Raw genomic sequence first — 23,039 nt, 5'->3', positions numbered from 1 at the left:
TTAAGGGTAGTTAGTTTTTTGCCATGTACCAAATCTATGAAACATAAAATTGTTTACAGTCCTCAATCTTTTTTTTGATGTTACATGTTCTAATAAGTAAATAAAATACATATAAGATACATGTATGAAAGCCCAGTTTAATATAGTAGTTAAGGGATCAGGAGACTGTCAGTTCTAGTCCTGCCTTGAGCAAGAGGCCAACTGGTTGACTTTGAGCCAGTCACACACATTCAGCCCTAGGAAGAAGGCAATGGCGAACCTTTGGGAAAAAAAACAACTTGGCAGAACAATTGCAAGGACTTGTCCAGGCAGCCTCCAAAAATTGGACGTGATTGAACATGTTTTTAAAAAATAGATGTGCAGTTATTCAGTAAGTGCAGTTGGCCAGTGTGATTGTAATTCGTGCTGAATTACGTGAAAATAAAGATTAAGATTGGTTGACAATAGTGAAATATTATTTTAACACACATAAAGATTCTCTGCTGAAAAATACTTGATACTGCCATTGTGACTAGTATCAATGTGCATGTTTTACTTTACATTCCATTCCATTGACATGAATCAGTGCACATATCCTGGATACTCTTGACAGAAAAAAAACAGCATAATGGTTAATGTTGAATGAAGTTTCTTAGAATGGCTTCTTAGCAGCAGCTCTCAAAACATAATAACGACTTTTGCAAGACAGACTTTGATTTTTAAAAGCTTGCGTCCAGCAACCAAAGATTATAACCTGAAGTCCTGTTTAATTTGGTGGCATCCTTTGTCTAGTTCTGTTTTAAATGGTTATGATTGAGCATTTAACCTAAGCCACAGGTCGGCAACCCGCGGCTCCGGAGCCGCATGCGGCTCTTTGAGCCGTCTCCTGCGGCTCCCAGTCGCCCGGTGCGCGCGCACCTCTTCGGACAGGCAGTGGTGTGCACGGACCTCTCCAAATGAAGAGTAGCACCGCCCATTCTGAGAGGTGCGTGCGCACCTTTCCGAAGGGCGGAGGTGCGCGCGCACCTCTCCAAGCCGCTGCCGTCCCTTCCGGAGACCTGCCGCGTTTGTCAAACATGGATGAATGCGGCAGCTGTGCAAATGGGACGGCGGCGGTTTGGAGAGTGCGCGTGCACCTCTCCCAAGCCACCGCTGCCCCGTCCGGAGACCTGCCGCGTTCGTCAAACATGGACGAACGCGGCAGCTGTGCAAACGGGATGGTGGTTTGGAGAGTGCGCGCGCACAGCTGCCGCGTTTGTCCATGTTTGACGAACGCGGCAGGTCTCCGAACGGGATGGCGCGCACCTCTCCAAAGGGGAGACCCGTCGCCGCGCAGGTGCCTCCCATTTTGCGCATGCGCAAAATGTTTTTTGTGCACGCGCGTGAGGACGCACGCGCGTGTACTTTTTGCGGCTCCCACCTTTTTGTTTGTGTGATGGAACCAGTTCTAAGTGGCTCTTTTCCTTTTTCCGGTTGCCGACCCGTGACCTAAGCCTTGGGTATCATCAGGAAATTATAGAGGTAATCCTAAATTTATGACTACAATGGAACGTGTAATTTCGAGCACAGTCATATGCATGTTGTTGTGGTTGTGAGTCTAGGCACCACATGACTGGAGTAACTTTTAGAACTTTTTTTACATTATTTGTAAAAGTCATCACAGTCATGAAGCTAATTATGTGGTCTTTACGTGAACCTAGTATATCTAGGTTTTGCTGGAAAATAGCAAAAAAAAAATTCACCAATTGTGGTCACATGACTACAGAATGCTTTAACTTGTTGTAAATGTGAGTTAGTTACCAAGCACCCATAAGTGTGATCACCTAAAACGGGGAGATGCAGCAGTTACAACTTTGAGGAAGGGGCATAAGTAGATTTTTTGAAGTCTGTCTTAACTTCAAATGGTCATTAAGCCAACAGTCATTAAGTAAGGACTCTGAATTAATGGATCCAAAAGTAACACATTTCTGTCATATATGCCTAATAAGCAGGCATATACATAGAATGAAGGCTACTGCTAAGCTTGTAAGCCGCCCTGAGTCTTCGGAGAAGGGCAGGATATAAATGGAATTAAAATAAATAAATAAAATAAATAAATAAAATATGGCAGTTACTGTTAATGCAAAACGGTAAAGACCAACGACTGATAAAAATTGCTTGACTTTAGAATTTGTTCGTAGTGGAACAGTAAGAGCACTATGCTGCAAAACCTCAGACATTAAATGGTAAAATTCAATCTCCGAAATGCTAACTTACTATTTTATATAGGCATTTGAGAAGTTTACAAAAGAGTCTACATCCTTACTTGATGAGCTTGCATTAATCAACAGCGGAAGTGATAAGGGAAACCAACAGGAGAAAGAGAGGTAATACTTTTCTTGCTGTTATTAATTGTTCCATAGGTGTTTCCTGCGGTCTTTAGCTTTCAGAAGCTATTTGCAATTTTTTAGCAACTCCGTTAACAGGAAAAATCTTAATTATCAAAAGTGTGGTGTTTCTAGCTATTGTTGTGGTCTTTTCGCTTCCAGCTTGATCATACAAATATTCTTGTAACTCTCTACAGCTCCCTTACATTTTTACATAGTAAATTATATTTTCTGTTATATTGCAGTAAAATATATGAGATATGTTCTGAGAGGACATATCTGAAAGTTCTCTTGTGTTAATAGTATATTTCTAAGCTCTTAATGTCTGTTCAGTTATTTCCTTCAAAAAATAACCAAACCAATTGCAAAATGTTAAACATTTCTGAAATTTTGAAAATTTCCTTGGACATTGATAGAGGTGTATTGAATGAAACAAAATACGACCTCAGTATTCACAATGGGAAAGAAAAATAGAAATTTGGATAATTTTTTTATTGCTATTTAAGCCTTGAAACTTCTGTTTTCATTCACAACAAATTTATTTTTCTCTTTCAAGGTCTATAGATTTAAATTTTCTTCCATCTGTTGATCCTGAGACTGTTCTGCAGACAGGTATATCAGCCCAATATGGCACACTTTTTTTAAAAAAATAATAATAATGAGTAGCATGAACATAAACTGAATCAGCCACTTAACTAAAGTCCATACAGTTCATCAGTTATAGTTATTAACTATAAAATAATGCATTTATGAAAGTTTTCCTCTTCTTTTTAAATATAGAATTTCTACATAGCAAGTACTCTGCTTCCTTCTATCTTCTGGGAATAACAGCAGTAGAGAAATAAAATACTAGTCTCTCTGCTGAAATTGTTGAATTTAGCTGTGAAAACAGTAAGCAGTTATGAATTAAAATTCCTTTAAAGATAGACTTGTTTAAGAATTAGGTTGGGTGATAGCTAAAAGCAGAAAACTCATACCAGTCCAGCTATTTCATTTCTCCCCAAATTCTGAAAGTGGTTAACTTGGTATTTCTGCTTGCCAGCTTTTCTGAAAACAGTTCATAAATACAGTGGTACAACTTAGGGAAAGAGAAGCAACTTTACCTTAGTACATCACCTTTTTATTAGAGGTTGCTTTCACACTGTCAGCAAGTGATTAATTAAAGTTAAAGGTTCCCCCGCACATGCATGCTAGTCGTTTCCAACTCTAGGGGCCGGTCCTCATCTCCGTTTCAAGGCCGAAGAGCCAGCACTTGTCCAAGGACGTTTCCGTGGTCATGTGGCCGGCATGACTAGACGCCAAAGGCGCACGGAACGCTGTTACCTTCCCACCGTAGTGGTCCCTATTTTTCTACTTGCATTTTTACGTGCTTTCGAACTGCTAGGTTGGCAGAAGCTGGGACGAGTAACAGGCGCTCACTCTGTTACGCAGCACTTGGGATTCGACCCGCCAAACTGCTGACCTTCTAATCGACAAGCTCAGCGTCCTAACTCTCAGTGATTAATTAGGTATTACAAATTGGCCCGAGGAATTATTTTTATCTTAAAACAGTTGTTGGGGGCATTTGTTCTCTGCCTTCTTGCTGTTGTACTCAGGTTGATTCTCCCATGTTCTTCACTTTTGGGAGCGTTACTGAAAGTTGCAGATAAATGACGCCAAGCACGCTGGCTGAAGAATTCTGGGAGTTGAAGTCCACAAGTCATAAAAGGGCTAAGTTTGAAGACCTGAACTATCACAACTTATATTCTGGACTAGGTCTTGGATTAAATAATGAGTACAAATAAACTGAGATTCAGTCTATTTTAGATGGGAGTTAATATTTGCATAGGTTTAGCCTGGCTAATTAAGTGGTACTGAGTTCAGAAGGCATCTGCTGTTCTCATAGAAGAACGGGCATGCTTTGGGGTATTCTGGTTGCCTCCATTATATATAGGTAATCTCAGTCAGTACCTTTTGTCACATAGGACTGATACAGTAATTTGTTTAGTCATTTCCAGTTCTTCATGATCTCATGGGCAAACCAATGCTTGTGTCATCAGCAGTAGTATCAGTAAACACTAGCCTTAGAACTTTAATACATGAACTTTTAATTTTGTTTATACATAATTAAGCAATTGCACTTTGAAATGCTGTTTTGAATGTCATTATGTACACATTCAAGCATATTGCGAAAGAGAGAGAGAGATGAAGTGATACTGCTATCCTTACTCCACAATCTTATATCATGCTGTGGTTTTAACCCCAGAAAATGTGCATACAAACTGAAAGAAGAAGCCTTTATGTTTCCAGCAAAAGTTTTCCAGTCTTTTCCATTAAAGTTTAGCTCATTTTTTGCCTGAGTCATTAGATCATATGGATATATATACTGTATATGTATGTGTGTGTGTGTGTGTATATATATATATATATATATATATATATATATATATATATATATATATATATATATATATATATATATATATATATATATATATGTCTCTGTGTGTATATATATTCTATTAAGGTCATGAGCTCTTATCGGAATTGCAACAACGCCGTTTTAATGGTTCAGATGGAGGAGTCTCCTGGTCTCCTATGGATGATGAACTGCTTGCTCAGCCCCAGGTTATGAAGTTACTAGATTCACTCAGAGAACAGTATACACGGTATCAGGAAGTATGCAGGCAAAGGAGCAAACGAACTCAGTTGGAAGAAATTCAACAGAAGGTAATGCAGGTAAGTGACATACTCACTTGTGTCTATTCTTTGTGTTAGTAAAAAAGATTAGGTAAAGGTAAAGGTAAAGGTTCCCCCGCACATGCGTGCTAGTCGTTTCCGACTCTAGGGGCCAGTGCTCATCTCCGTTTCAAAGCCGAAGAGCCAGCACTTGTCTCAGGACGTCTCCGTGGTCAAAAGCGCATGGAACGCTGTTACCTTCCCACCGTAGTGGTCCCTATTTTTCTACTTGCATTTTTACGTGCTTTCGAACTGCTAGGTGGGCAGAAGCTGGGACGAGTAACAGGCGCTCACTCTGTTACGCAGCACTCGGGATTCGACCCGCCAAACTGCCGACCATCTGATCGACAAGCTCAGCGTCCTAACCCACTGAGCCACTGCGTCAAGATTAGATGGAGAGTTAATAGGATTTTTAACATGCTGAATCAGCTGTTGGGGGCACCTCAAAACTGCTACAATTTTTCCTGGATTTATGCGGCTACCATTTGCAACTGACATGTGTTATACCTGGAAAAGGTATGCTTGACTTCAGGTATCCCTGACAAGCATCACATTCATGCCCAAATCACATTTGCCCTTTAAATTTGAATCACGGCATTGCATTACCTTAAAATTTGTATATCTAGTGATTGGAATCCAAATTTGCCCTTTTAATGCAAGGCTGTTCCCCACCAGAGTAATAATAAGATAAACTTGAAACAATTTGCGCATTGAAAGGTCATGAAAGATCAAGTGGTGCTCTGGAAATTGATATTAGAGAGTCAGTTTGGTAGAGTGGTTAAAGTGCTGGGGTAGTAACTAGGAGACTAAGAGTGGTTTGGGGAAAATAGGAGGCAGAAGTTACAAGCATGTTGAGTTGACTAAAAATTAAGGTAGGATAAAAAATGCAATAACTGCCTTTGTTTCAATAGCAATAAAAATGGGGATCTATTTATTGTCTTCATGCTTGTTTTGTGTGTGTGTGCGTGTGTGTGCATGTGTGTGTATAACAGGCTGGAAACCAAGTGACCATGAATTCTAGTTTTATCTTAGGCAGTTTTTCTGCCTAGGAGAATGGGAAGGAAGCAGACAGTGGCAACCATTTCTGAAATCTTTCCCAGAAAACTGCAAGGATTTATTCAGGCAGTTGCCAGGAGTCAACAATGTCTTGAAGGCATACACACAAAAAACTGTATTTTTATTGCTGTACAGTACTCAGTGGAAGAAATAAACTTTACCTTTGAATATTAACATTTTAGATTGAAGTAATGGGAGTCAGAAATTAAATTACTTTTCATTCTGTTATACTTAAAAACAAAGCTATCAATTTTGTCTTTTAAGTCTGTAACAAACATTTTAAATAATTCATCATATCCTTTAAAAAACATTCAAGACATAGTATAAAAAGCATTTTCTTGAGATCAGGAAGATACTGAATATGGTCAATATAAGCAAAATATCATATATTTTTCTGTAACAGGTATTTAGAATATCAAAACAAAGGTGAGTTGATAGAGAAAAATGCTAATTCTAGTTAGTGAAGTGCCTTTATTAATGCATTTAAATAGATTTGTTTACAGGAGTATCAATCTCAATTTATATCATTCTAATTACAACTTGTCATTTCTTTGCTCTGTGTTGCTGAATTACAAAGGAAATTAATTAGACTGGTAGTAAAATCTTGCAGTCTTCTCTCTTTTTTAGTTACTAATTTAGAAATCATCTGCTAAAGATTTTTAAATAATTTGGTGAAGGGAGAAGGAACCATGTCACTTCCCAGTTATATTTCGTCTAGTTTTTTTTCACATGCTTGTGACTGACAGGTTGTTTATGTTCTATTTTTGTAAAAAAAATGGAATGAATTTGCAAGTGCCTGCATTTATCCCTCATTTAAAACCATAGTTATTACATTCCAACTACTATACAGTAAAGGACTAGAAGATGGAATTGACACATTTTTAGTTACTTTCTATTAAAGGGAATTTAGTTAGCAGTTTTAAATTGACCACAGACCATGATTTCTGAAGCTGACTTCTTGAATACTTATCCTCATATTCATTTTCCAGTAAAAATAACATGAACTGCTCTTCTTGATTAAAAATGGATGCAAAAGCTTCCAAGATCTTCATATGTTAATACATGTATGTCATTTGTAAGTGATTTATGTGGACCCAAATACAATTTAATGGATTGTCCTTCAAATGGATTCTGTGGGATGACAGTATTATATGATAATGCACATCCATGTTGACTTTGATGTGAGTAGTGCATAAATTGATGTTTTATAGGTTAGATAGGAAGAATACATGGGCTAAAGCTTGACGCTGTCGGATTTATATAACCACTGTGTAGTATCTTAGACTGTAAAACCCTTGGAAGCATTAAAGGAAATATTAACTAGGAAAGGAGATAAATCAGCATGGGAATGGCTAAGAAGGAAGTGTCTGAAAGCTTTATTTTCCATTTGTTAGCCTTAAATATAGAAGGCCAGATCCTGAAGCTAAAACTCAAATACTTTGGCCACCTAAAGAGAAGGAAGGAGTCACTGGAGAAGAGCCTAATGCTGGGAAAGATTGAGGGCAAGAGAAGAAGGGGACGACAGAGAATGAGGTGGCTGGATGGAGTCACTGAAGCAGTAGGCGTGAGCTTAAATGGACTCCAGAAGATGGTAGAGGACAGGAAGGCCTGGAGGAACATTGTCCATAGGGTCGCGATGGGTCGGACTTTGCAACTAACAACAACAGCCTTAAATAGTCATGACCTTCTTTGACTACTAGCTCACCACAGCTGAGTTGGACTGGAAGGATCTTTACTATCTGTGTACAGTTCACTTTGTAAACGCTTCTGAATTTTCAATGAAATCTGATCTGTTCTCCAAACAGATCCTAAAATTAGATAAAGAGAACCCAGTTAAATCAGGGAGTCAAAAACATTGCTAAGCACATTGATTTGTGCTTAAATTGTAAGCCGCCCTGAGTCTTCGGAGAAGGGCGGGATATAAATGGGATTAAAATAAAAAAAATAATAAAATAAAATTTATGTACCACTGCAGTGTAAGTCACGTTCCTAGATTTTTACACAATTGTTGACAAATACTGTTCTAACACCACTTCGTTATAGTATATGAAATAATGCACGCTAAGGTTTGTTAGGAAATTTATCGAGATAATATAATTCCACAAATTAGAACAATTTACCTTTTACTAGAAACAAAAAGTTGTTGCATTTTACCTGCCAATGTAAGTATAAGTTGAAAATGAGAAGTGTGCTTATGCTGCTGCTGATATGAGACTGCAGTATTATTAAGATTCACAAAGAAAACATGCATTTTAAAAATGGGATGAGGTGGTCTAGTCCCTTGATTTTGTACCAAAGGGGTTTATCAGCCCTGACTTCAAACAGTCCTTGTTTTCCTTTTTGGAAATAAGGTTTGCTATTAATGTATGTACTATGAACTACTGCATTAGGAAAGGTTGCTTTAAATAATAGAAAGCCTTTAAAATCTATTGGTTTTAAATTATATGTGGTGATGAACGTGTTATTTATTTATTTATTTATTTATTTATTTATTTATTTATTTATTTATTTATTTATTTATTTATTTATTTATTTATTTATTTAAACAGGTAGTGAACTGGCTGGAAGGGCCAGGTTCGGAACAGCTTAGAACCCAGTGGGGAATTGGTGATTCAATTAGGGCTTCGCAAGCTTTGCAACAGAAACACGAAGAGATTGAAAGTCAACACAGCGTGAGTTTTCATTTTCCCAAGGAAGCTACTGTGTAATGATTTTTATGTCATTTATTGTGTGCAGTGCTTCTTAGTGCCCTTCTTTTCCGGTGAATTTTAGACGCTGATTTATGTATTGGCAAATAGGGCACCTTTTCTTCTAGAGCAAGCTACTGATCAGATAAATGATTAGTTCTAGTGGCATAATAGTATGCTATAGTTGAAAAAGGAGGGACTGCCTCTGAGATTGAAAAAGACAAAAGAAATCATTGCCTACCAAGGACCCTCTAATCTCTTGGACTCTAGGGGTGGCGGAGATTTCATTTATTCCTGCCAGTTTGGGGGCAAAGAATAGTTATTGCGCCAGTGAATTATTTGCACTGGTTTCCCATTCTTTCCACCTGACTTGGGGACAGGAAGATTCATTCCATTCGATTCAATTGAGCTTCTTGCTTCCAACTATTTGAATAGGGATGTCAGGCCAAATTCTGTTCACCTATTTGCCCTTTGCCCAACAGCAACTGATAGATAAAGAGTATTTTATAGCCAACCAATGATCATTTATGCTAAAATGACAGGAATAAGGATAGGCTTTAAATAGCTTCAACAATTTTCTGGGTGAAGTTATAAGCAAGTAGTGAAGAAATGGTTCTATCTTCCCATTTCTCTACAGCAGGGCTTTTCAACTAGTGGTACAGGTACCACCAGTGGTACATTGGCACCTGGCAGGTGGTACGCGACCATCCTAGAAAAGTGGTAGTGGGGGAGGGGAATGAGCTGAACTGGTGGCAGCACCACACAAGCCTGAGCGAGAGATGGCTGGAGCTGCAGGGCTGTCAGGACTCAGCGAAAGCGCCAGGATCAGCGCCAGGCTCCAGCTGGAGTTTGGCGCTGATCCCGGTGCTTCTGCTGAGCCCAGAAGAAGCGCCAATCAGCTGGAATGTTGCAGCATCTCCAGGGTCTTGTGATTTACATTCAGATGCTTGGCAACTAATTCATATTTATGACGATCACAGTGTCCCAGAGTCATGTGAAGTGACCAAAACCTGCTGCAACCACCCAGCAGAGGGGGGAATAAAAACCAAACAACCCCACCCCACCCCTGCTGCCAATCCTTAACAGAAATGCTCACAACAATGAAAACCTCGGACAGGAGGAAGAGCGCCGCCGGGCGGGCAGGCAGGGGTCTTGCTCGGCTGTGGCTTGGGGGCTCTTTTTTCAGTGCCACTGTAACTTCGAACAGTCACTAAGTGAACTGTTGTAAGTCGAGGACTACCTGTACTTTTTCACTTTTTTTCCTTTTTTCCTTTTTTTTTTTTTTTTTTGGTCATCAAGTTTTTGACACCTTGCTAGGCGACTGGTGGTACTCGGATGTTGCCATATACTAAAAGTGGTACAATGGGTGAAAAGGTTGAAAAGCCCTGCTCTACAGCGTCTGTTCCTTCTGCCTGCCACCTTCTCCTCTGTCCCTACTTCTCAGTGCTTTTATGCCACTCTTTCTAATTTTTCCCAGTATTTTTGTTTAGCCACCTGTCTTTACTTGCCCCACATTTGCATTTTTGTTAGCATGTAAGTTTCTGTCAAAAGTTGCAGGTACATTGCATTGCTTCAGAGCTGTCTCCTGTGCTTTTAAGAACGGGAAGACACTTCTAGTGTATCAACTAGAGCAGGGGTGTCAAAGTGCCGGCCCATGGACCAGATGTGTCACGAAACTGCACCCACCCCATTGCCAGCAATGGGGAAAAAGCTCTGATATGTTGCACAACGTCACGTGACGTTGCGACTTTGACATGTCTGAACTAGAGAGTGGGTGGTGGTGGGGGAGGCAGTAAAGAAAGCCTAGGAAATTGTTTAATAAATCTAGGGTAAGGAAAAGGAGAGGGAAGAGTTTTATGATCAAGGGAACAAATAGATGAGCAGACAAATACATTTTGCTGAACGTTAAATAAATGCAAATCAGTGTTGTTGTTTTTGAAAAAAAAACCAACAGATTTGGGCAAATAAAAGAACAGGATATTACAGTTAGGGAAAAATGAAAGAATTCCTTATATGAATAAGATAAAAAACAATTTGAAAAAAAGACATCAAGAAAAAAATGTTCTTGAAAATTGCTTCCAGCTTCTGAAATTGACCAAATAATAGAATCATTTTATTATGTTGAAAGCAAAATGAAAGGTGGACTTAATTTTGAGTTTCGGCAGATTTGCATACCATTGGTTTTTAACATAGCATTGTTAAACAGAGAGGTGCGTAATCTTGCTCAATATTTCACTAAGCTGAGGTTTGCTACATAGCTGTTGTGCTTGTGCTTTTAAAAACGTGGCAAAAATTAACAATAACGGTGATATTGAAGTAGGAAAGCCTGCACTTTCTCAATATGCCTTGATGGGCTGATTTTTGCAGGAGTGGTTTGCAGTGTACGTGGAACTGAATCAACAGATTGCAGCTTTACTGAATGCTGGGGATGAAGAAGATCTCGTAGAATTAAAAGCATTGCAACAGCAGTTGAGTGATGTTTGTTATCGGCAGGCCAGCCAGTTGGAGTTTAGGCAGAATCTGCTACAAGCAGCCCTTGAGTTTCACGGTGTTGCTCAAGATGTAAGTAAAATATGGACTTTCTTATTGTACATCGTGGCTTCATGATGCCATTGCAGGTCAATAAATAAGCCGGTTATATTTAGGAATAATTTTGCCCTAATAATTGCAGTGCACATGGAAAAAGTCTTAAAATAAATGAGAACAAGAAAGTATTAGGGCTCACTTGGACGTCTGCTGTTAATTAATGGAGGCAGTTTTAAAAAAGTGTCCATTTCTCTATGTACACATTGATGAAACGAGTGTTCCTTTTCCATATTTGTTATAATTCTTCCACCAAGATGCTAGACAAGCAAAGCTGGAGCAGAAGAGCAAATTACATAAATCTGCTAATAATGTCAGTTGGATTTATCCAGACATGGACTCTGAGGCAAGCCAATGACATAAACTCAGTAACTATTTGTCCTTTTGTCTGGATTCTTTTCAACATGGTTCTTGAGAAAATTGCAGAGTATGTGAAGAAATTTAAGAGTTACCACCTGCTTTTAGAAAATTGATTTGGAGAAGCTCTGATCCTTCTTGGCAGGCAGTATTTAAGAGGCCATTCTGGGGGATGAATTTGGACAGTTTAGTTACTGGTGCATGGTGACTCACAGTCCTACTCTGTATGCAAAAGAAATCATTGAGGAAAAAAGTCATAAGGGGCACTGAAATGCCATCAGTGTAGACTTTGCTGTTTAAACCTGAATGAAATATTTTACTTTACTGAATATTATTTAGATTCTTCCTGGACAATTTGGATTGGACGAAGTGGCAGCAACTGGAAACGAGAGCTTTCCTTTGCAGCTGCTTGCACAGACACTGTTGCTAGCCCTATGTCCTAGCTCTGTCACTTTTATAATTGAACTAGTCATAATTCCGTCTGCCATTCATACAACATATCTCTTTAACTAAGGAGAAAGACTTAAAATCACAAAAATAACCTGCTGACTTTGGGGTTGGCTTTTTTCAGTTGTCTCAGCAACTAGATGGATTACTCGGGATGCTGTGTGTTGATGTAGCCCCAGCTGATGGAGCGTCAATTCAGCAAACTTTAAAACTACTTGAAGAGAAATTAAAAAGTGTTGGTAAGGAAAAACAAGATTAAGTTGCCAAATGCGCTATAGTGAATGTCTTCATTTGCAGAATAAGGATTGGATTAAATTGCATACTTTTTCATATAAGCCTAACAAGCCCATTGAATGGAAAACTGCGGGTACCAATTCTCTTCACTTGACTGGCTCATAAAGGGAGCTTTAAAAATATCTCATTGTGGAATGATATTCAGTAATATGCATTGACCACCATATTCATGTTTTGTGAATAGAATTCAATAGGAACTAGGAATCTGTGTCTCTGAGGTTCCAGCTCCTATGGCAATCTAAACATGTAGGCTTCCAAAATCTATGCATGGCTGACCAAGGGCACAGCCACTTCATTAGCTTAACCACCCAATTTAATTGCTGGATCATCTGTTACATAACTAACAGATCAAGATGGCATATAACTCATAAGACTCCTATGAAATGGATTTGAGCGACTGATCTCCTAACAGCAGTGGTCTCCAAATAAGCCTCTAAATTTGTATTTAAAAGAATTTCATTAAATGAGCCTTTTGTATTTAAAAGAATTTTATTTTAAGCAACGTCTGTTGTTCTGATAATTGTTACTGAAAGGGTATTGGGCAGAATAAACAAACCAATTAAGGACATACAGAATAAATGCGAAGACAATGTCTGATTTAACAGCTCATAAATATGTGGGGAGGGAGCATAATAAAGACAAAACTGTATTCGGGTAAATCAGGAGATTGATCACTTGTGCCCACTACTTCTTTCTTTGGCAAGTAGTATGTCTCCTAGATCTTGGGCAGCAATTCAGGTCTTGGACAACAATCTCAACTAATCTGTTCCTTTTTATATGATTGCACCCAAAATTGAACCTGGATTTTCAGCATGAGTAGTACCATGGAGCTACAGTCCTCACTTATAGCAAACACTATCAAGCCTGACATAAATCAGTATGTGTCTGTGTCTGTACTGCTGAAGTATTAACCATCCTTCTTACCAGTTGATATAGTTAACTGTCAACACTTGAAGGATATGCTTACAGAATGTAGCATTTTACAGTTTAGTAGGATAAGTGGGAACATGTGACAATGAGCACCTAACTTGCACATGGGCAAAAAGAGAATTGGGTTCTCACGATTTAAGAGAATAGTTCATCTTACATTGTACACAAAATAAAATTTTGTTCATTATCCCTGTAGACCTGGGCCTCCAAGGTTTGCGTGAAAAAGGTCAAGGTCTTCTTGATCAGATATCTAACCAAGCTACGTGGGCTTATGGAAAAGATGTAACAAGTGAAAACAAAGAGAATGTTGATCACATCCAGGGAGTAATGGAAGACATGCAGCTTAGGAAGCAAAGGTATTCAGGATGGTGTTGGACTCCTAAGAATCTCTCTTTCCTAATGACGTCACTTTAAAACCACTGTCAGCTTCTTTTTAAATGCCGCCATATTTTTCAAACCAATGAAAATATGAAAAATAATCAAAATACAAACCTAAGTGTACATAGGTTGTACCTGTGTATTTTTTTTTGTTCTGAAATGTATGATTCCCAAAATTTATAAGTAAGCTTTTTGTTTAAACTTGACACTAAACAAAATCAGTTAATTATAAAAACAGTGTTTTTGTATACAGTTTCATAAATTTAGGTATTTTTTGTTACTTTCAGTATTGTGCAACACTTATTATTAAGAGAAGTTAAGGTATTAATGCAAATTACAATTTATAGGTTCTGTAGTTTCTTTAAATATTGCAGAAAAACTGCTTTTAAGATTAATTGGTAGTTAATGGCCTTGGTATCATTTGGAAATGTTTAATGTTCCATTACATATTGTCCCATTTTCTAAATTTTGATGAGGAATTATGTATGAGTTTACATTTGCTACAGAAACGGTTTTAATTTTCCTGATAATTTAGCAGCTAGTGCAATATTTATTTAAATACTAAATCCTCCTGATATACCACATTTTTAAGGAATGTTTCAACATTTACTGAATAGGGCATTACGCTTAAAAATAAAAAAACACAAGTTTTGAACTCAGGTACAACTTTGAAAACTATAAACAAAAAAGAACATAGAATAATAGAGTTGGACGTGACCTCAGAGGTTTCCTAGTCCAACGCACTATTTGAGCAGGAGACCCTATACCAGGGGTAGGCAACCTCGGCTCTTTTATGACTCGTGGACTTCAACTCCCAGAATTCCTGAACCAGCACAGCTGGCTCAGGAATTCTGGGAGTTGAAGTCCACGAATCATAAAAGAGCCGAGGTTGCCTAACCCTGCCCTATACCAGTTCAGACAAATGGTTTTTTTCAATCTCCTTTTGAAAGCCTCCAGTGATGAAGCACCCACAACTTCTGAAGGCAAGCTATTCTATTGGTTGATTGCTCTCACGGTTAGCAGATTTCTCCTAAGTTGGATTTGAAGCTAGGTTATCATTTTTGTAGGTTTTTTTTAAAAAAAGAATCCCATTGTATGGGTTGCTGCTTTCTTGGCAACAAAGACATAATTGGCTTTAGCCGCTCCTTATGAAAGACCAGTGCAGGCGGTTTTTATACGCCCTCTTTTCTGCCTGAGGTTTGGAATATACTTTGGAGGAATGTTGTCACTTCACAGGACGCTCCTTTTCCTAATGCACTGGGCTCATCTTCCAATAAGCTAGACACCCCAAAGATTTTCTTCCCAGTTCTTAACTGCCCTAGCCTATGCTTGGATGTGACATGAGGTACTAAGTTGGAGGAAGACTATGCCTGTAGGTAAAATAATCAGAAGAGGTCATGAGCAACCATTATGTAACACAAGACAAAGACAGACAGACAGACAGACAGATAAGAGAGCCAGAGTGGTGTAGTAGGTATAGTGCTGGACCGAGGGTAAAGATATTCAAATTATAATCCACCCTTAGCAACAGAACCTGCCCGGGTGACTTTGGGTCACTCATTCTCTCTCAGCCCTATACTGAGAAGTCAAAAACGCCTACTGAGTTGTCCTAAAACAGCATAAGGATTAAAAATTTAAAATCTCCAAAGAAGAAACCTTCATCCCACAGCGGATTGATATGTGCTGATCACTATCATCACCACAATCCTTCATCCAAGATTAGCAGCTATCTTATATATTATAGTATAGTGAACTATATAACATCAACTAGTTTGAATGACATAGTTAGTATCACATAAATGATATATAGGCTTTGTGTAGAGTGCTTCTGTCTCTGGCTGTGTGAATTCTTCCAAAGAGATGCTTTGCAATTTACAGGAGCCCAATGAAAATAGCCTTATCTTTCATAACCCAATCCTGACTGCCTCTGCATGCACTTGCATTGCTGCACCTGCAATCTTGGAAGTAAAGCCGAAGCAGCTGTGCATGAGCACATACGCTGTTGGCCATGAGCAGCTAGTTAAGCAGCCATGCTATGAATGGCTGCTTTCATTATTCAGAGGGAAGTGCTTCTTGTGCATTTGCATAGAATACCTCATTCAGAGGATATGCAAAGTTCTACCTTTTCCTGATTACTTCTCTAATTTATGTTGCTGGAATAGTTTATTAACATCTGAACTTAGTTTACTGTTTAAACTGCTGTTATGTTCTGATCCTGCCTTTTTTTTTAACCAGCTTAGTTTTGAGGAAATCCGGTTGAAAACAAAATCTTCCAGTCCCACCGCTATTTTCTGAGGAAGGAGAGTACGGACCCAAGCTTGTTCATAACAATGTTAAGGAATAATTTAGCACTGTATGTCACTGTAGCAATAACTTAGCATTGCATGGCCGTGAGTCATAATGCTGTTCGATAAAGCCCCTAGTATAAAAATATAATAGAATTTCCATGGATATATCATAAGCAGCTTCAAAGATGTATACGGTAGCTGAACTTTCCAAAGGGCTTATATCAATATTGGTATTTAAGATTAATTAAAGTTGTAAGATTTATCAGATTTGGGAGTATTCTTAAAGTGTTATTCCTTACCACAGCGTTTTAGACATTTCCCCAAATTTCATAGCTACATTTAAAAGTAAGAATTGCTCATGTATAATTTTTTTATAAGCAGAGCGACCTTTCTGATACAGTTTTATGTTCTGTCTTTCACAGATGTGAGGACATGGTAGATGTGAGACGATTAAAGATGCTTCAGATGGTTCAGCTATTTAAGTGTGAAGAGGATGCCGCTCAGGTAAGACGGATGGTGACAGCTGTTGCCTAAAACTTAAGTAAACTTAAATAAACTTTGGGAACTGATAAAACCCTGGGTAGTTTAGAGTTAGGGTAGCTACATTTTTTTTATATACAGATTTGACAAATTTATTCTACGTCTCCTCTCTTACTTTACAATCTCACTCTGCTCATTTCTGTAGGCAATAGAATGGTTAAATGAATTATTAGATGCACTGCTGAAGACTCATACCCGTTTGGGAGATGATGCCCAAGAAACCAAAATTTTGTTGGAAAAACATAGGAAATTTGTTGATGTAGCTCAGGTAGGTTTGCATTTATTTTGTAGCAAATTAGTTTGCTATTAAGGTTTGCTATCTCTGTTTAAAATGGTCATTTTGGTTATTTGCTGAGCAGCATACTAATTAATGTTATTGCTGTCAATCATGGTTAGATTTGGGAAGATTATTGGCCATCCGCAATTTTATTTAAAGTTAATTTATTATTTATTTTATTATTTATTAAATGTTTTGCTCCTCCCCCCATCCTACCACAGGATAACTCTGGGTTGCTTACAATGTTAAAAAACATAAAACTATACAAAACCTATATATAATATGAATAAAATACTATAAAAATTATATTCTCAACCCTAACTAAAAGATGTGGAGGGAAGGAGTAGGATAAGCGGGGGGGGGAGGGAGGTGGGAAGTTATTAATCTACCAACCATTTATTAATTTATACATGTCAAAATGCTTTTCGACTATTATGAAATGCTTGAATTCATTCATCTTCCATGAATATGAAATGGATCCACAGTGTACTTGGGGTCACAGTTTTATTTTTCAAGTCATTTCTCTAACTAGATAGCAAGGATTCAACATTTTTGGTATAGAATAACAGATCATTTGACATGGATTATTAGGCATAAGAAAGAAGAGGTGTTAATGCTGTGGTAATGAGGCTTGATGTTCAGGTGAAATGAAGATGCGGCGGATGAGTAGAGGATGATTCAACAACAGGCCAGATCCTTCTAGAGTTTCCATAACTGCCAAATAAAGTAACATGTGACTGTACACTTGTAGTCTCTGACTGAAAGCAGTCTAGCCAAGAAAATCTAGTTTCCTTTGCTGTATCCTTCTTCCCTATTTGGATGTTCCTACAAATGAAAAGGGTATGGAAAGTCAAACTTGTTTTCAATAGGCCCAAGGGAAGCTGTAGTGTCTTATGATTCATGTGTTACTGTGTTGCACCTAAATCTGTCCATCACTGTAAATGTCCACCTTAATGTCTATATTTTTCTTTTCTTTTTTTAAGAGTACCTATGATTATGGGCGACAGTTACTACAAGCTACTGTAGTTTTGTGTCAGTCTCTGAGATGCACTTCTAGATCGTCAGGAGAAACACTGCCAAAGCTGAACCGTGTATGGAAACAATTCACAATCACTTCAGAAGAAAGAGTAACAAGGCTAGAGATGGCTGCTGCTTTCCATTCAAATGCAGAAAAAGTGAGTTTGTGCAGTTGGATTTCAGTATCTTTGATGTAACATTTTAAAGTGTGCATTTTATGTGTTCATTTCTATTTAATAAAGTTTTGTCATGTTTACACAGAATGTTAAAATTCATGGTGTGATTTCACTGTGGAACTATTGGTGGTCTCGGAGAGCTTAACATCAGTATGATTAAAATCAACATATAAGATGAATCCACGTACTGTACTTAATTTGAATTTTCATCCTTAATACAGATAGTCCTCTCTTAGCCGTGGTAGTTGGGACCAGCCACTTTGTCGCTAAGTGACCATATGGGACCATGTTGACTTACAATGGCAGTTGCAGCAGTCTCAGTTGCTATAATTAGGTAGACCCCTGCAGTCATAGTGTCCTGTAGTCACGCGACTGCTATCACAGTTCCGACAAATGCATGTGTGATCTGCCTGTTTCCCCATTGACTTGTTGTGATTCAGGGTCAGCCTGTGGGTTCGGCAGTTGGGTCGGATGACTCAGAGGAGGAGGGGGGTGTTGAACAGCTTGCTGAGGGGGTTGGAGAGCTTGCTGATGAGAGCCCTCAGCCAGGCCCCTCCCACCTGGTCATGACAGAGACCCAGCTGTGTGAGCCTGACAGCGTGGATGAAGATGACCCACAGCTGGCCCTGTTCAAGGACGCCTGACGCAGGAGGCAGTCAATCAGGAGTAAACAGAGGAAGGCAATGGGGCACCTTGGAAGGAGGCAGAGAGAAGCCACGCCCTGAACTGTATTTAAGGGGAATGCGTGGGAGGGCTGGTTTGCTGAAGGCAACCGCTTGAATAGTTCCTGTTTCATAGCTCCTGTTTCATGGTTGGTGTCTTGTTTTGCTCTGTTTTATGTTAATAAATTTGGTAGGCTTAATTCCAGCCTCTTGCCGTTTGTAAAGGGGTTGTCCCTGCCTTTTCTGCAGGGCCGGTAGCAGGCTGGTACAGAACATGACTGGAAGCCGGCAGTGAAAGTCACCTGATCATAGGACACTGATATAATGTGGACTGGTTGCCAAGTGCCCAAATTGTGATCCTATGGCCACAAGGGTACTACAATAAGGGTACTACTGCAACTATAAGGACCTATTATAAGTCCCTCTCCTTCAGTGCCATTTTAACTTTAAATAGTCTTTGAATCAGTGGTTGTTAATCAGGACTGCTTTTTAATCTGTGCAAGCTATGGTTAGCCTATTGAGATAATAGATCATAATAGTAACTTATTGCCAGTCTTATTGATTGGTTAAGTGCTGTAAGGTGGATTCTTAGCAACCACATTCATAGATTTTCTACAGGATGATCTGTCCTCAACGTAATGTTTTGGGGTTTCAGCAGTGCATTCACTGCTGTTTTAATTGAAGTCTATCCACTTACTGGTGGCCATCCTCCTCTTTTTCCTTTCATTTTTTTTCCTAGCATCACACACTAGACTATATTGTCCAGTTATTGCTCTCCCAGCTGAAAGTTTTCTCCCATTTTTCCTTTACCAAAATGGTTCACATCAAGGTAGTCTTAATTGCGTTTTGTTTGCTATTTGTTCATAGGTTGTTTCATAGGTTACATATATGAAGCAGGTTTTGCATTCTTTGTTGAAGCCAATGCAGTTCCACTGCGTAGAGCATGCACAGACCTCATGAGCAATTCCGTACAGTTCCATTAAAATAGGTTTATTTTGAGTTCATATATTAGCTTTTTTTTTTTTTAGTCTGTGACTCCATCAGCAGACAAAACTATAAGGCATACCTCATAGGCGCACTTTAGCGGGGTGCTAGAACATTTCCAGAACATTTCCAGCCGTTGTATCTAAGAATACAGAAAACATGACAGGAATGCATAAGAATATTGTTGCTTTTTATTGCAACTTACAGTTTGACCATGTCCATTTTTTAAAAAAAAATGTTATTTTATTACAGGTTTTGCAGGAATGCCCAGATGAGTCTGAATCTATATATGATCAGGAACAATTTGATGAGATTGAAACTGTTGGAAAATCCCTTCTGGATAGATTAACAGTCCCGGTGGTTTATCCTGATGGGTATGTAGTAGACATTCCATTGCTCACTATGCAGTGCAAAATATTTCATTATGTGTAGTAATAATGTTTAGAAAGCAGGTAGGACAACAGAACAGACCAAATTAAAAGTGAGCCAGAATGGAGCAGCAGACTCCAGTTCCACAGTGGTTTTCACTGGTCAGGACAGGTGATTGGGAGTGGGGATGGGCGGTGAAAGGGATGGATGAAGTCCTTTAGAAGATCAGTTGGTGTTCTATATTCAGGAACTGCAGAGGCATCTGTAAGGATAAGGGGAGTAAATGGGAAGGCAAATGATGAAAGGAATTGTATGCCATCCCAGTGCAAACGCTCCCCCTCCTTTCTATATGCCTTGTGAAATTGCATGCAGGTGTAATAAGAGTGTGATGCTGCTTTCATTGTTTTGACAAAAGCTTCCTGCCTTAATAGATGCTTCAGAATAGCTCTTGACTTTCCATGGATGGAAAAAGGCCACCTAAACTTGGCCTAATCTTAACTGCTAAGATAATTCTTGGTTTAGGATTGCATTTTTATAAGTCAGATGTCAAATGTTGAGGTGCTGGAAAATATTAAAACCAAGAAATACAATTTTAACATTTTATTAAAATTTAATAGCGTTACTATGTATTATTTATATTTTACGTCATTAAAACAAGCAAGATAAGTTCATCCGTACATTGGAATTCAATAAAGAGATGATACCTCTTGATTATTTGAAATGAAAGTAAACCCTGATGAGATAGCCTCAAAGAATTGGTTTGAATTACAACAAATGTAAAAAGAAACGGTTTGTATGTTTTAATACAGTTGTGAAGTCTGGTATCAAATTACTTCACACATAAATATCCCTAAGGTTGGGAAGCTGTTCTGAAATTTCAAGTATTCTGTTACTTTATATTATCCTGAAGCTACTGGAAAATTATTTCTGGTAGATCCAACAATTTCTATGATAGGATATTATAATAATATATATTATCTTGAAAGCTGCAAAGTGAGAAAATAAAGCTGTGAACAGCAAAAACTCTTACTGCTTTCTTACATGTAAGGGCTTGGGGGGGGGGTTTGCTTGTGTTTTTTTTTTAGCACTGAGCAGTTCTTTGGGAGCCCAAGTGACATGGCTTCTTCAGCTGAACACATCAGAGAGAAGATTAAGTTGGTTTGTCTGAGAAAACAACAACTGACACAACCAGACGCCTGTACCACAGAAACCTAATAGCCTCTCCCTGCCAATTCATAAGATGTCTTTTTGTAACTCTGCATGACATCTACATTCTATGCCTGCCATAATACATGAAAATGCATTTCACAGCTATTATTAAACATAAAAACCTCTTCGTCCTTCTTGAAGCAAATCTTATTCTACACCACAACCATGTATTTCTACGAAGCCATAATTTAACATGCTATGAACCCACAGACTTCAAATACAATTAAAAGGAACAAAAGACATTGCACTGAATCCTTGCTTTGAAGCTTTATCCCAATCTTATCAGGTGCTTCTTTCTCTAAGCAACTGATGCAAGTTTGAAAATGGTGCTAATAAGTGCAAGTTCCACAAAAAATAATTCTGTTTATTCTCCAGATGATGTAGTATTTTAGGCTGTAGGTAAAACTATCTGTTGTATAGACAGCGGTGACCTATAATTTTGATTTGTATTTTTTTTTAAAAAAATGGTCCTTTTTATTGTGCCGATACGTGCCATCAAATTCTTGAAATTCATTATAGTTGGATTTTTCCCAATTTGTATGGATAATGTATTAAGAAATGTTTTGTGCTTAATAAAATCCATCTTTTAAAAATCCAGTAACTTTTATGGAAGCTTGTATTTCCTACTTTATTGCAGGAAATTTTAAAAGAGTACAAGTCCATTTTGGATCGTCAGTTTAAGTTTCTTAATAGTTGAAAGAAGAGGGAATAAGCATCATCATGTAAGCAAGGAAGAAAAAAAAATGATATGAAAGCAGCTGGTGGGAGTTAATGGCAAATGAAGTTCATTTTTCCTATTGACTTTTGTTTGTAGATGGGGAGGGAAAAGGATTTACATTTTACAGGAGAGAGTAAGGAACAAAGTCTGTGGCAAAAGGATTTGTAGATAGAAATTGAAGCTGTCCAGCTAAAACATGATAAGAGAAATTGATAGGTTTCTCTTTTAACGTATCTTTTTTCTCCTTTTCTACAAGTATTGATATTGGACATATATGTTCCACTAGTTACATCCTTATGACTGAGTAAACTCAAGTAACAGCTAATGATGCAATTTCTAGAGCTGATAAAAATGCTACGTATTGTAATAAAATTATCAAATATAGGGCATAAATTATGTATTCATTCTTCCAATCTGCAAAAGCCAAATAAAAATGTTTATATATTTATGAACTATGAGCATAAGTTTATTCTTTTTTAAAATTTGGAAAGGCAGCATGTTATGAAATGGCAGCATATCCTTGGAAGACCTGTTCGGGATGTGTAATAAAACTGCTTGCTGTATAGATAAGGGTGTTAAACGGCTTCTTGAAAAGTAAAATAAATGGCCTGATGGATAAAGCACTTTTAAGTGAGAAGCTTCCTGGCTTTTTCCTTTCGTGGAGAATCGGAGGAGACTATTTTTAATCATACACACATAGTCTTTTGTCGTCAGAAGCACCCCTGAGAGAGTCACAAATGGCAATCTCATGATCCCAGGATGCTGCAACCGGTTGTCAAAACACCCTAATTTTGATCATATCAACATGGGGATGTTGTGAAGATCATAAATACGGGGACCAGTCAAATCACTTTTCACTACTATTGTAATTTGTTCTCAAAAGTCCCACTAGACCTGTGGCATGGGTGCCAGAAGTGCACTCAGAGCCCTCTCTGTGGGCACGGGTGGCGTCACCCCAGCCCCGCCTCCCCCCGCACACCCCTCAACAGCAGGCCCCCTGGAGG

General features: G+C 38.3%; 1 protein-coding gene across 4 annotated transcripts in view; it reads left to right on the top strand.

The window, feature by feature from the left end:
* Positions 1–22,691, top strand: part of SESTD1 (SEC14 and spectrin domain containing 1) — a 60,484-nt gene extending 37,793 nt beyond the window's left edge. For 2 of the 4 annotated variants that reach the window (XM_083362852.1, XM_083362853.1), the window contains exons 9-20: positions 2,248–2,345; positions 2,902–2,957; positions 4,852–5,063; positions 8,669–8,791; positions 11,174–11,368; positions 12,318–12,432; positions 13,614–13,773; positions 16,506–16,587; positions 16,769–16,891; positions 17,884–18,075; positions 19,992–20,113; positions 21,194–22,689. In XM_083362852.1, coding sequence (XP_083218978.1) covers positions 2,248–2,345; positions 2,902–2,957; positions 4,852–5,063; positions 8,669–8,791; positions 11,174–11,368; positions 12,318–12,432; positions 13,614–13,773; positions 16,506–16,587; positions 16,769–16,891; positions 17,884–18,075; positions 19,992–20,113; positions 21,194–21,323 — 1,608 coding nt within the window. In that variant the 3' untranslated portion in view covers positions 21,324–22,689. Of the gene's footprint in view, positions 1–2,247; positions 2,346–2,901; positions 2,958–4,851; positions 5,064–8,668; positions 8,792–11,173; positions 11,369–12,317; positions 12,433–13,613; positions 13,774–16,505; positions 16,588–16,768; positions 16,892–17,883; positions 18,076–19,991; positions 20,114–21,193 lie in introns of all 4 variants that reach the window. The other 2 variants (XM_083362855.1, XM_083362854.1) reach the window with 2 other exon arrangements.
* Positions 22,692–23,039: the final 348 nt, after the last annotated feature.

Source organism: Vipera ursinii (assembly GCF_947247035.1).
Source record: "Vipera ursinii genome assembly, chromosome: 1".
Classification (NCBI taxonomy): domain Eukaryota; kingdom Metazoa; phylum Chordata; class Lepidosauria; order Squamata; family Viperidae; genus Vipera; species Vipera ursinii.
Note: the sequence above shows the minus strand (reverse complement) of the source record. Positions and strands in the feature narration are given on the sequence as shown.